Source organism: Physeter macrocephalus, chromosome 14 (assembly GCF_002837175.3).
Source record: "Physeter macrocephalus isolate SW-GA chromosome 14, ASM283717v5, whole genome shotgun sequence".
NCBI lineage: Eukaryota > Metazoa > Chordata > Mammalia > Artiodactyla > Physeteridae > Physeter > Physeter macrocephalus.
Window position 1 is genome coordinate 30,610,590 of NC_041227.1, and position 12,615 is coordinate 30,623,204.

Genomic DNA, 12,615 nt, shown 5'->3' on the forward strand with positions numbered 1-12,615 from the left:
CACAGCAAAGGAAACCATAAACAAGACCAAAAGACAACCCTCAGAATGGGAGAAAATAGTTGCAAATGAAGCAACTGACAAAGGATTAATGTCCAAGATTTACAAGCAGCTCATGCAGCTCAATAAGAAAAAAACAAAAAACCCAATCCAAAAATGGGCAGAAGACCTAAATAGACATTTCTCCATAGAAGATATACAGATTGCCAATAAACACATAAAAGAATTCTCAACATCACTAATCATTAGAGAAATGCAAAGCAAAACTACATTGAGGTATCACCTCACACTGGTCAGAATGGCCATCATCAGAAAATCTGCAAACAATAAATGCTGGAGAGGGTGTGCAAAAAGAGTCATGTACCAAAATGTTCATTGCAGCTCTATTTACAGTATCCAAGACATGGAAGCAACCTAAGTGTCCATCATTGGATGAATGGCTAAAGAAGATGTGGCACATATATACAATGGAATATTACTCAGCCATAAAAAAGAAACTAAATTGAGATATTTGTAGTGAGGTGGATGGACCTAGAGTCTGTCATACAGAGTGAAGTAAGTCAGAAAGAGAAAAACAAATACCATATGCTACCACGTATATATGGAATCAAAGAAGAAAAAAGAAGAAGGTCATGAAGAACCTAGGGGTAAGATGGGAATAAAGACACAGACCTACTAGAGAATGGACTTGAGGATATGGGGAGGGGGAAGGGTAAGCTGTGACAAAGTGAGAGAGTGGCATGGGCATATATACACTACCAAATGTAAAATAGATAGCTAGTGGGAAGCAGCCGCATAGCACAGGCAGATCAGCTGGTTGTTTGTGACCACCTAGAGGGGTGGGATAGCGAGTGTGGGAGGGAGGGAGACGCAAGAGGGAAGACATTTGGGAACATATGTATATGTATAACTGATTCACTTTGTTATAAAGCAGAAACTAACACACCATTGTAAAGCAATTATACTGCAATAAGGATGTTAAAAAACAAAAAAAAACCCCAAAAAACCCAAAATGTTCTCTTCACAGCATTAATATCTTTCAAAAACTGGTTATTTTCTCACTCATTTTACAATCACCTTTTCCTAAATGACAGATTAAGTGCATTTATTATTTTGAAAGTATATGAAGGCTCACTACTAATGGCCACTTATCATCACAGAAAGGTCACAGATTTGGAACTTCTTTTTTTGGCTGTGTTGGGTCTTTGTTGCTGTGTGCGGGTGTTCTCTAGTTGTGGTGAGCATGGGCTACTCTTCGTTGTGGTAGTGGGCTTCTCATTGCAGTGACTTCTCATTGCAGAACACGGGCTCTAGGTGCATGGGCTTCAGTAGTTGCAGCACGCAGGCCCAGTAGTTGTGGCTCTTGGGCTTAGTTGCTCAGTGGTATGTGGGATCTACCCGGACCAGGGATCGAGCCCGTGTCCCCTGCATTGGCAGGTGGGCTCTTAACCACTGAGCCACCAGGGAAGTTCCTAACTCTTTTTTATTTTTTAAAGTGTAACTCTTACAGGTAATTTTGCATGTGATAACCAGTGAGCCTTAGAGTAGGACCAAAGATTTTCGTGGTCTCCCTCCATCTCTTTAAAAATACTGTAAAGATTCTACGAAATTTAAGAGTCTCATATTTATGAACTAAATCACACTGACAGTCTTCTATAGCACATTCGGTATGTCTGACTGGAACTTCTTTGCTACAGTAACTTGATTATGAATGACTCCATGAATGAGTTTTATTTGTAACCTCTCCATATAACCCTGCTGTGGAGCCATTTATTCCAAGGTAGTCTCTCCAACAGTGGTTATACCTTACAGTTTGGGGATAAATCATTGTTTTTGTTAAATATGTAATCGACAATTAGGATTGTATCTTGCCTGATTTATATTTAAGGGTTTGTAGCAAGTAAAATCTTGAGAGATTGGGCATAAAGTTCTAGATTGATTGTTATCTTCTCTTAGCCCTTTCAAGATATCTTCCAGCCAACAAGAACTATTTTTCCTTTATAGGAAATCTATCTTTTCTCTTTGACTTTGAAGACTTTCTCTTACCAATGGTTGACAATACCAATATGTACGTTTAAACTGATTTATTTTGTTGGGATTTGTGATTCCTGAATTTAAGGAGTTTGTCTTCGACAATTATGGAAAATAAGCATTCTCTTTGGTATGTTTGCTTCTCCCCCTTTTTTCCTTCTGAAACTCCTAGTTGAACCTTCTCATTCTATCTATACCATATCTTTCACTTCTACCTTTCTAAGTCCTCTCTTTGTGTTTTGAACTTGATGTTTAATATATGTATTCAATTTTAAATTTCTATGACTATATTTTTCTTTTTTAGAGTTTCTAATATTGCCTTTCATTAAAATTTTTACCTTTCAATGTACTTAATGATTCTAAACATACTCATTTTATGGTTTCTTCAGATTGTTCTATTACCTAAAATTATTTGAATGGCTAATTCTCTTATCTACTGGGCCTACTGACTTTTCTTTATGGTGGTTCATGAACTCATATGGTTAGTAATTTTTATTTGGAGGTTGTTTGTTTGTTTTGGGGGTGTTGCTGTTTTCTGTAGAAGGCCCACACATGCTAGATTGTGACTATTTCCCTCCAAGTATTTTTGCAATTACATTTGCTAGGGTTTCATAGCTTTTGTTGTTCTGGATCAGTTTGTGTTTTATTTTTCAGAATTCTCTTATCGTGTAAGACATTTAAATTTAGATCTACATCTGTGTGTGGCACAGACCTTGGCTCTGACTTTTCAAGAGACATTGCATCTCCCCACACAGCACTCTATGCAAGGATGAACTTACTCTTCCTTCGACTGATGGGCAGTTTTTCTACTCCCTGTTAAGCAGAGAAGGAATCTCTTGCAAGTTTCTGACTTTAGGCAGCAGCTTCAGTCCTGGCTCACAGCCTTACAGGAGGCAACCCCACCTTGAATCCTGTGTGAGGATTAAAATCCCAGCTCTGAGCCATGAGAATCAATGTTCATGGCCAAAACTCCCTGTGCAGCTGAAGCTTCATTTGTAGAAATAGTTCCCTCTTCGTTTCCTGCAAGCTGAGATTTCCCAGTCTCACTTCAAGATCAACTTTGTATTGACAATTCTTTTCATCTTACCCAACATTCAAATGAATTTATAGTGAGACTGAGATTTGCATCAGATCAGAGGCCATGTTGCTAGGAAGTGAAGTCCACTATTTATATAGTGGTTCAATAGATGTGGTTTAGGGGGAAAAAAAGAGCTTCACTGTCAAAGAAAAAAAAAATTAAAAATCAAAGGGTTAGTTCAATGCTCTTCTGCTGAGGAAAGGAGGCCCAGAGAAATGAAGGGTCTATAAGGGTCACATACCCACTAGCAGCAGAGCTCCACTCTCCAACATCTTTCCTCCCTTCCCTTCTCCTTTTCTGTTTCATCCCCCTTCCCTTCCTCCTTTATTTTTTTCTTCCAGAAACCATATTATATATTACATTCAATGCCTTGAAACCTTTGGTAGATAAAGTGTCCACTGGTGAAATATGAGGACAACTTTGTGAGTTTTAGCATAATAATCACCCTAAAGTGATATGGATGCCGGGCTTAGTTTCAGGATATCGTTTCCTTCATCAAAAACATCTATAGGAAGAATACTGTCATCATTTGGTTTGTGAAAAGCTCAATTTGCTCTATATAGAGAAAACAGCAACTGAATTTCTTTTAAGAACAATTATTAATAATTTATTAAGATATATTTGTGGATTCAAATTATTGTTTTTTTCTGTAGCTCTGATTATAACAATATGCATGGTTGCAACTATTTATGCCACAGAAGTTAAATGAATGACCCTATTGTTTGGAACCATCTGCTAAAATCACACTAAAAAAAAAAACCTTGTAGAAACCCAGTGACAAATATTGTTACCTTTGGACGCTTGTTTCTCATTTATAGCTGATTCATTGTTCATTCTTTCCAAGTCTTTCTTTGCATCATATGTTAAAAAAAGCGACGTGTTTCTTTTCAAGCCAACTGACTCAGTGAAGTGTCAGCTTGTTAAGAAAAGTCAACAAACCATAAAGTAACTGATAGGACTTCAAAGGGACCCTACTCCTTTCATCCTAACCCACCTTGGCACTATCCCAAATGTGGCAGCCCTTTCTTTCCATGAAGAAGGTAAAAAACTTTTCTGCCTTTTTAAGTTTCAGATTGACCTGAGGTGACTGGGGAGTTTATCAGAAATACTTTAACAGGCGAAGGTAGATAAACTAAGGTGACTACTCTCTATAAGCCCAGGATCAAAGTTCTAGAGACAACTGATTTTTAAACCATGAAAGAACTTTCAAATAGTGTGAGAGGGCTTCCCTGGTGGCGCAGTGGTTGAGGGTCCGCCTGCCAGTGCAGGGGACGCGGGTTTGTGCCCCGGTCCGGGAGGATCCCACATGCCGCGGAGCAGCTGGGTCTGTGGGCCTTGGCCGCTGGGCCTGCGCTTCCGGAGCCTGTGCTCTGCAACGGGAGAGGCCACAGCGGTGAGAGGCCCGTGTACCGCAAAAAAAAAAAAAATAGTGTGAGAGTCCTGAGCAGGTGGACCATAGAAGGAATTCCAGTCTGGCATATGTGTTCAGTATCACTGACACCAAACGTGTTTACACCACCATTTAATGAGCCAGGCACCATGCTCAATGCTTCATATGCATCATTTAATTTAATTCTCCCAACAAGCCTAAGGGGAGGTATATCCCCACTTTATAGATCAGGAAACTGAGGCTCAGGGACATAAGGACAATGCCTGAGGTCACCCAGCTGGTGTGCATAGTGGAGCTAGGACTCCATCCATTGCCTGATGCCAAAGCTCATGCTCTTACCTCTGAACCATGAACCTGCCTAATGGATGTTCAATTTAAACTCCTAGACTCTTTACCTGCAAGATTTTGTGTAACTTCTTTCCTCTTCAAGGGTGACTTACCTAAATAATCTGAGATTATCTGCAAGTTTAGGGATATCAGTAATGTCCTCCTGAGGAAAAGCAGATAACATTTGACAAGCAGTAATTAGACAGGTGGTGCTGATACTCTGTACCTGCACTCTCCCACACTGTAGCCACCCACCATGTGTAGCTATTTACATTAGAATTAATTAAAATTAAATAAATTGAAAAACTCTGTTCCTCTGTCACACCAACTACATTTCCAGTTGTTACCTTGGGGGTGAGGTGGGGGAGGGTTAGGACTGGGATCGGGCACATGTGGGGATTCTGGGGTGACTGGTAAAGTTCTAGTTCTTGATTTGGGTGGTGACTCGGGTGATAAATTAATACTAATTTGTTAAGCTGTACGTTTTTGTATTTTTTATTTTCTGTGTCATATAGTACACAAATGAAAAAAGATTTATAAAACTACCACACACTATCATTCAAGTTAAAAATTTGAGTTAGAAACTACTAATTTGGGGCTTCCCTGGTGGTGCAGTGGTTAAGAATCCGCCTGCCAATGCAGGGGACACGGGTTCGAGCTCTGGTCCGGGAAAATCCCACATGCCGCAGAGCAACTAAGCCCGTGCACCACAACTACTGAGCCCACGTGCCACAACTACTGAAGCCCGAGTGCCTAGAGCCCGTGCTACTCAACAAGAGAAGCCACCGCAATGAGAAGCCTGCATACCGCGATGAAGAGTAGCCCCTGCTAGCTGCAACTAGAGAAAGCCTGCGTGCAGCAACGAAGACCCAACGCAGCCAAAAATAAATAAATAAAATAAATAAATTTATTTTAAAAAACTACTACTTTTTTGTATAAACAAAATATTTTACAGTGTTTACATCAGAGTGGATAAGTCTTGCTATATCCAGTTCACTGATTAAACTCTCAGAAGGAATCTCGTTCAAAGTTCATTCTGCAGTGTAGGTTGGTGCCTTTTTTCAAACTGAAAAGACTATTGTTTGGCATCAAATAAAAATACTGAGGGAGGTGAGAAGGGAATTTTTTATTTATTCTAAGAAGGATGACTTTTCCATTGTAAGTATTTAGTGGAGGATGTAGACAAAAGAGAAGTCCAATTTCATGGGGCCTATGTCTCTAATAAATGTGATTCAGGGCCTGAATCTCTACAGAATCTGGGAATTCAGTTTGTATGAAGTATTTGCTTTGGCATGATACCAATTTCCTATTTTAAGGAATTTAACCATAATAGAACACACATTAAATACAAAACTATACAATGACTCATTTTTATCTATTACTGTTTATAGCCAATTACAATAACTCTACCTCTCTGATTCTATGTGATTAAACTAATGACTGAAAAAGTTAAACAAAAGAGTGGCTCCCAATGAATGAATCAAACAAGGAGGGGCATTGCAATTATAAAGCTGACATTCAGCCACATTTCTTGGATAAGGAGCAATAAAGATGATAAAACAGTGTTATTTCTTTATGTTTTACTGGAGAGTTTTTCTTTATTTACTAAAGTCAAAAGGTTCAGGAACTTTTTACAATGTCCAACCTTGCCCGGTTGAAATGTATGACTAAGTCAACAGATCATATGGTTTCTCTACTTTCACAACTACCTCATTCTTCTAGACTTAAGTTAAAGGGCCAATTCATGTTCCACACTAGTGAAATGGAGCCCTCAGCAGTCTTTCCCTCATACAAGCTAGCTTATCTTTAAGAAGAAATACAATACGAAAGAATTGTCATTGAGAGTGATGAAAATGCCTTACCGTCTCTTACAGAGCGACCTGAGAAAAGCTAGTCAGTTTTTGCTAGGTTTAAGTTTGTCAGATGAAGAGAGCATTTTCTTTTTTTTCAAAATCAGACAAAATATTCCCCTATTTATAATAATAAAAAAACCTCATCTATGTTTGTCAATCAGTCAGAGCAAAGCCACAATTCTGAGTTATCAGAAAAATTCATACCAAAGTGTTGTCTGCTTTTCCACCTTCCAGGGTCACTTCCAAATTAGAAAGTGCTGCTTCTACTTCGTCGACCTCAGACTCATTTGTAAAATCCTGTATTTCAGTAGACAACGACAGTTTGCTAATGTGATACTACAACAAAAACAGAGGTTTTAAAAAAAAAAAAAACAGAGGTTTTAGGAATGTTATAAACACAAGGGAATCCATCAGCCATTTCTTCTTTGAAGACAATTCCCCTGTAATACTGAACATCTCCTGGAAGGATATCGCCCAGCTATGTAGGGAAAATGAAATATCATTTAAATTATTTTGAGATTTATGGTTAGTCATGTTCCAGCTCAGTTCTTTTCCATCACTGGTTGACCTGGTAGTGCAGAAGAGATGAGGACGGCAAGACTGATGCCTTATAAGATGTGCATGTGGATGGGTTATGAGGAATATTTTAAATTTAAATTTACTACCCTCATTTTCAGCTCTTTTTCAAAGAAAAAAAAAATCAGTATGAAGAAAATGAAACTTTAAGGAGAACAAATTTGCTTTGTCTCCTTTCAGAGAAAGGTACCGAGGTTCGCATACCTGTAGTGCTGCAAAGATCAACATTTCTTCCTCTGTGCAGTCAGTTTCTTCTAAGAGAATGGCCCACCTGGCTTGTTCATAGAGTTGGTTTATTCGGACAGCATCGTACTAGAGAAAGAAATAGATATATGCGTGTGTATGTATGAGGGGGCATATTTACATTCCACAATACAAAAGATCTAGAATAACTGAGGCCAATCCTTGTTAACCAGATGCAATAAACTTTAGTTCAGGTAACTGAAAGAAACCCCTCTATCTTTCCACTGCCCCAGCTCATTTTACTTCTGAATTAAGAACTTTCTTTCTCAAAATATTTTCCAGAGCTTCTTCAAGGGGCCAAACTGACCCATCTTAGATTCCAGTATTTTCCCTTTCTTATCACACTTCTATTGTTGGGAAATACAGGTAGTGAAATGGTTTATGTGATAAGTAGTATAAGGAGAAGGGGTCCCCAGGCTGATCTGTAGACTCTGTAAATCTAATCAGAATCTGACAGGGGTTTTTAGTGGAACTTCATGCAAGCTGATCAAGTTGGGCTGGAAGAGACAAAGTTCAAATATCTCCAAGAACATTTTGAAAAAGAACAGTGCTGGGGAGACACTTGTCCTCCCAGATATTAAAATATATAATAAAGTGGCAGCAACTAAAATAGTGTGGTATTGGTATAGCAATGCACAAAATGTCAATAAAGCAATATCTAGCAACAGACCTATGTATGTATATAATTTAATATAAAATAAAATGGCATTTTATCAGCAGGAGAAGAAAGAATTCAGCACTATAAGAGTGTTAAAAATGCCAAGCAATTTGGATAACAAAAATCGAAAATCACAAAACAATCTTACACATCCAAAATACATAAATTACAGATAGATTAAAGAATCTAAACATGCAAAACCATGAGATACCACTTCACATCCACTAGGATGAATCTAATCTAAAGGACAGATAATAACAAATATTGGTGAGAATGTGGGCAAATTGGAACCCCTGTGCATTGCTGGTGGGAATGTAAAATGGTGTAGCCTCCATGGGAAACAGTTTGGCAGTTCCTGAAAAAGCTGAACATAGAATATGATCCAGCAATTTCACTCATAAGTATATACTGAAAAAAATTGAAAACCGGGACTCAAACAAATACTATTACACCAATGTTCATAGTAGCATTATTCACAATTGCCAAAAGCTAGAAACAACCAAAATATCTCTCAATAGATAATTGAATAAACAAAATGTAATATATATCCAATACATACAATGGAGTATTATTCAGCCTTGAAAAGGAAAGGAATTCTGATACATGCTACAACATAAATGAACCTTGAAGACATTATGCTCAGTGAAATCAGACAGACACAAAAGGACAATTATTGTATGATTCCACTTACATGAAGTACCTAGACTAGGCAAATTCATACAGACGGGAAGTAGGATAGAGGTTAGTAGGGTCTGGAGGAAGGGGAGAATGGGGAGCTTTGTTTAATGGGTATAGCATTTCTGTACACGATGATGAAATAGTTCTGAAAATAGTGGTGATAGTTGCACAACACTGTGAATGTACTTAATGCCACTGAATTGTAGACCTAAAAATGGTTAAAATGGCAAATGTTATGTTTTGTATATTTTACCATAATTTTAAAAAGTCAAAAAACCCCAAAAACCCAGACTTGTACCTGAATGTTCACAGCTGTATTTTTCATAACAGCCAAAAAGTAGAAACAATCCAGATGTCTGTCAGCCGACAAATGCATAAATACATATATATATATATATATATAACAGAATATTATTTGGCAATGAAAAGAAATGAAGTACTGATACATGCTACAATATGAATGGACCTTGAAAATACTATGCTAATTGAAAGAAACTGTCACAAAGTACCGAATAGTTTGTATATTGTATAACTCCATTTACATGAAATGTCCAGAATAAGCAAATCCATAGAGACAGAAAGTAGACTGATGGTTGCTTAGGATTGGGAGAGTTGGAGGGAAATGGGAAGAGACTCCTAATGGGTGATGGACTTCTTGGTGGAATGATGAAAATGTTCTGAAATTAGATAGTGGTGTCGGTTGCACAACTCTGTGAATATACTAAAAACCACTGATTTGTACATAGTAAATGGGTGAAATGTTGGTATGTGAAATGCATGGTATTATGTGAATTATATATCTAAAAGCAGTTATAAAAAATCTAAAGATAACAATCAAAACTATTAGACGGAAACATGAGAGAAAACTTTTTGTAATTTTTCAGCAAGGAAGCCCTTTCTAAGCAAGAGAGGAAAACTTTAGGTTATGCTGCATAAGGCTGACTTGACAATCAATAACTAAACATTTTTAAGTGAAAAATACCCTGAAGAAGACTATATGTTTATAAGGTATAGATTGAAAGAAAATATCTGCAATAAAAAAGGTAATATCCATTACACAAAAAGTGCTCCTATAAATAAATATGAAAAATATAAAGAGTTCAATAGAAGATGGGGCAAATATATATATCAACAGGCAATTCACAGAAGAAACCAAAATGGCCACATAAACATTGGAAAAGATTCTCAACTTCACTAGTAATTAGAGAATTCAAATTAATACAAGAAGACATAGGGCTTCCCTGGTGGCGCAGTGGTTAAGAATCCGCCTGCCAATGCAGGGGACACAGCTTCGAGTCCTGGTCTGGGAAGACCCCACATGTCGTGGAGCAACTAAGCCTGTGCGCCACAACTACTGAGCCTACGTGCTGCAGCTACTGAAGCCCGTGCGCCTTGAGCCCGTGCTCCACAACAAGAGAAGCCACTGCAATCGGAAGCCCACACACCACAATGAAGAGTAGCCCCCGCTCGCCGCAACTAGAGAAAGCCTGCACACAGCAACGAAGACCCAACACAACCAAAAATAAATAAATAAAATAAATAAATTTATTAGAAAAAACAAGATGACATAATTTCTATTTTCTTATCAGATTTACTCAGGCTGTAAGTACTGATAATGGCTGGTATTGGTGAGGATGCGGTGCAAACGGGCACTTACACATATGAGATCAGTAGGAAGAACTTTGGTGGGATATTTAAATGTTTTTTTTGCCCTTTCATGAGCATGTCCACAGTTACTATTCTAAAGAAATGCAAAGCACTCAACAAAGACACTTGTACAAGAATGTTCACAGTTTTTGAAAGAGGAAAAATTTCAAGCAACCCACAGGTCCTGATAAACTATAGCCTTTCCTCTGATTATTTTGTACTGGTTAAAAAAAGTGAGTCAGACACATATGCTGACAGGAAAAGATAGCCGTGATATATTATGAAGTAAAAAGAAGCGAGCTACACAGCAAATACATGATCCTATTTATGTAGGAAGAAAAGATCCTGAAAATCTGTTCAAAAATACGTTTATAAATGTATGTGAAAAAATCTGCATGAATGATTAATCATTAAGCTGTTAACTGTGGCTAGTTCTCAGGAGAAAGGTCATGGTAAAGGACTATTTTCCATTTTTACTCTAAATAATTCCTTTTTAGTTTTAGCCATTTTTAAGTGTATGTTTCAGTGGTATTAAGTACACTCGCATTGCTGTGCAAACATTACCACCATCTGTCTCCAGAACTCATTTCATCTTGCAAAACTGGAATTCTGAACCGATTAAACAATAACTCCTATGTTTGATTTTCTTTCTTTTTTTTTCTCTTTTTTTTTTCATATTGAGGCTACACCTTACTGTATCCTTTTAAAAAGATAAAATGTTGAAGATAACATGGGGGAGAAATAGAAAGATAGAGTACCTAAACAGGTTTATCACGGGTTGGTTGGCATGTGTTTGTTTTTCGTTTTGCATTAACTTTATGCACACTAGGGAAAAAGGTGACAGGGAAGGTCAAAATCCGCAGTGAGCCGAGCCTGGCAAGCGGTGCTGCTCTTAGGCCAGTGGGACCGTGACCTGTTCACAGGCTCCCTCCTTCTCAGCATTTCTAAAGCTGCTTGGAAAGGAGGGCAAATGCAGATCCAGGGGTGTGGTTTTCAGGAGGCTGAAATAATAAGAATCTTAAGAAAGTCTGTCCTTGTTTTGTGAACTTTGACAGATGTCATGGAAACCCTCAGGAGTTTGCCCCAGAATCCTCCAAAAACAAACCAAAACATGACACGCATAAAAACATTCATGGTAGCATCATTCATGACAGCTCCAAACCAGAAACAACCCAATGTCTCTCAACTGGAAAATGGATAAACAAGTGTATCCAAATGTGTCCATCCACACGATAGGACACCACTCCGGCAAAAACACAGATAACCTTCGAAGTCATAATGCCGAGAGTCCAGATACAAGACTACACACTGTATGATTCCATATGTGAAATTTCTAGAAAAGGCAAAACTCAAGACAGAAAGCAGACCAGATGCGGGCTGGGGATGGGGGGCAGGGACTGACCACAAATGGGTATGAGGAAACATTTTGGGGTGACACAAGTGTTTTAAAACTAGATTGTGGTGATGGTTGCACAACTATATAAATTCACTAAAAATCACATTGTACACTTACAATGGGTAAATTTTATGGCATGTCAATTATACTGTAATCCAAAGACATGACAACTAAACGAACCACACACACAGCGCACACCAAAACCAGGCAAGCAACCCCCAACACACTCCCCCAAAGGCCTCTGCCTTTAATTCACAGCTGAAACACAAAATCTAAATAGTATGTGCGGTTGCCAAAATCTGAATTGGACTAACAAACTGTCATATTTGTCTATCATCTATCTATCTATCTATCTATCTATCTATCTATCTATCTATCTATCTATCTATCTATCTACCTCTCCCTCTCTGTCTGCTGTAGGGGTTTTAGTGAGAGTAAGTTAAATCACCCTGTAAGTCTTCTCTCTCAAATGCAGTCAGTAAAGATTTTAAAAATTTAATAAGAGCTTCCTCACCTAAAAATACCTAACTCCCTTCCACCCCAAGCCAGGTAAAAAAAACCTCTTTGACAGAATATTGGTGAAACAAGAGTTGCCTGGGCTTCCCTGGTGGCGCAGTGGTTGAGAGTCTGCCTGCCGATGCAGGGGACGTGGGTTCGTGCCCCGGTCCAGGAGGATCCCACGTGCCGCGGAGCGGCTGGGTCCGTGAGCCATGGCCGCTGAGCCTGCGCGTCCGGAGCCTG

The 12,615-nt window shown here is 38.4% G+C and overlaps 1 protein-coding gene across 3 annotated transcripts in view; it reads right to left on the reverse strand.

Annotated features, from left to right (window-relative positions):
- FERMT1 (FERM domain containing kindlin 1) overlaps nt 1-12,615 on the reverse strand; it is a 61,604-nt gene that overhangs the window by 21,103 nt on the left and 27,886 nt on the right. For 2 of the 3 annotated variants that reach the window (XM_024123586.3, XM_055090357.1), the window contains 3 exons: nt 7,457-7,564; nt 6,881-7,012; nt 4,937-4,986 (listed from right to left, as the gene is read on the reverse strand). In XM_024123586.3, the coding sequence (XP_023979354.1) occupies nt 4,937-4,986; nt 6,881-7,012; nt 7,457-7,564 (290 nt within the window). The remainder of the gene's footprint in view (nt 1-4,936; nt 4,987-6,880; nt 7,013-7,456; nt 7,565-12,615) is intronic. The other variant, XM_024123587.3, reaches the window with a different exon arrangement.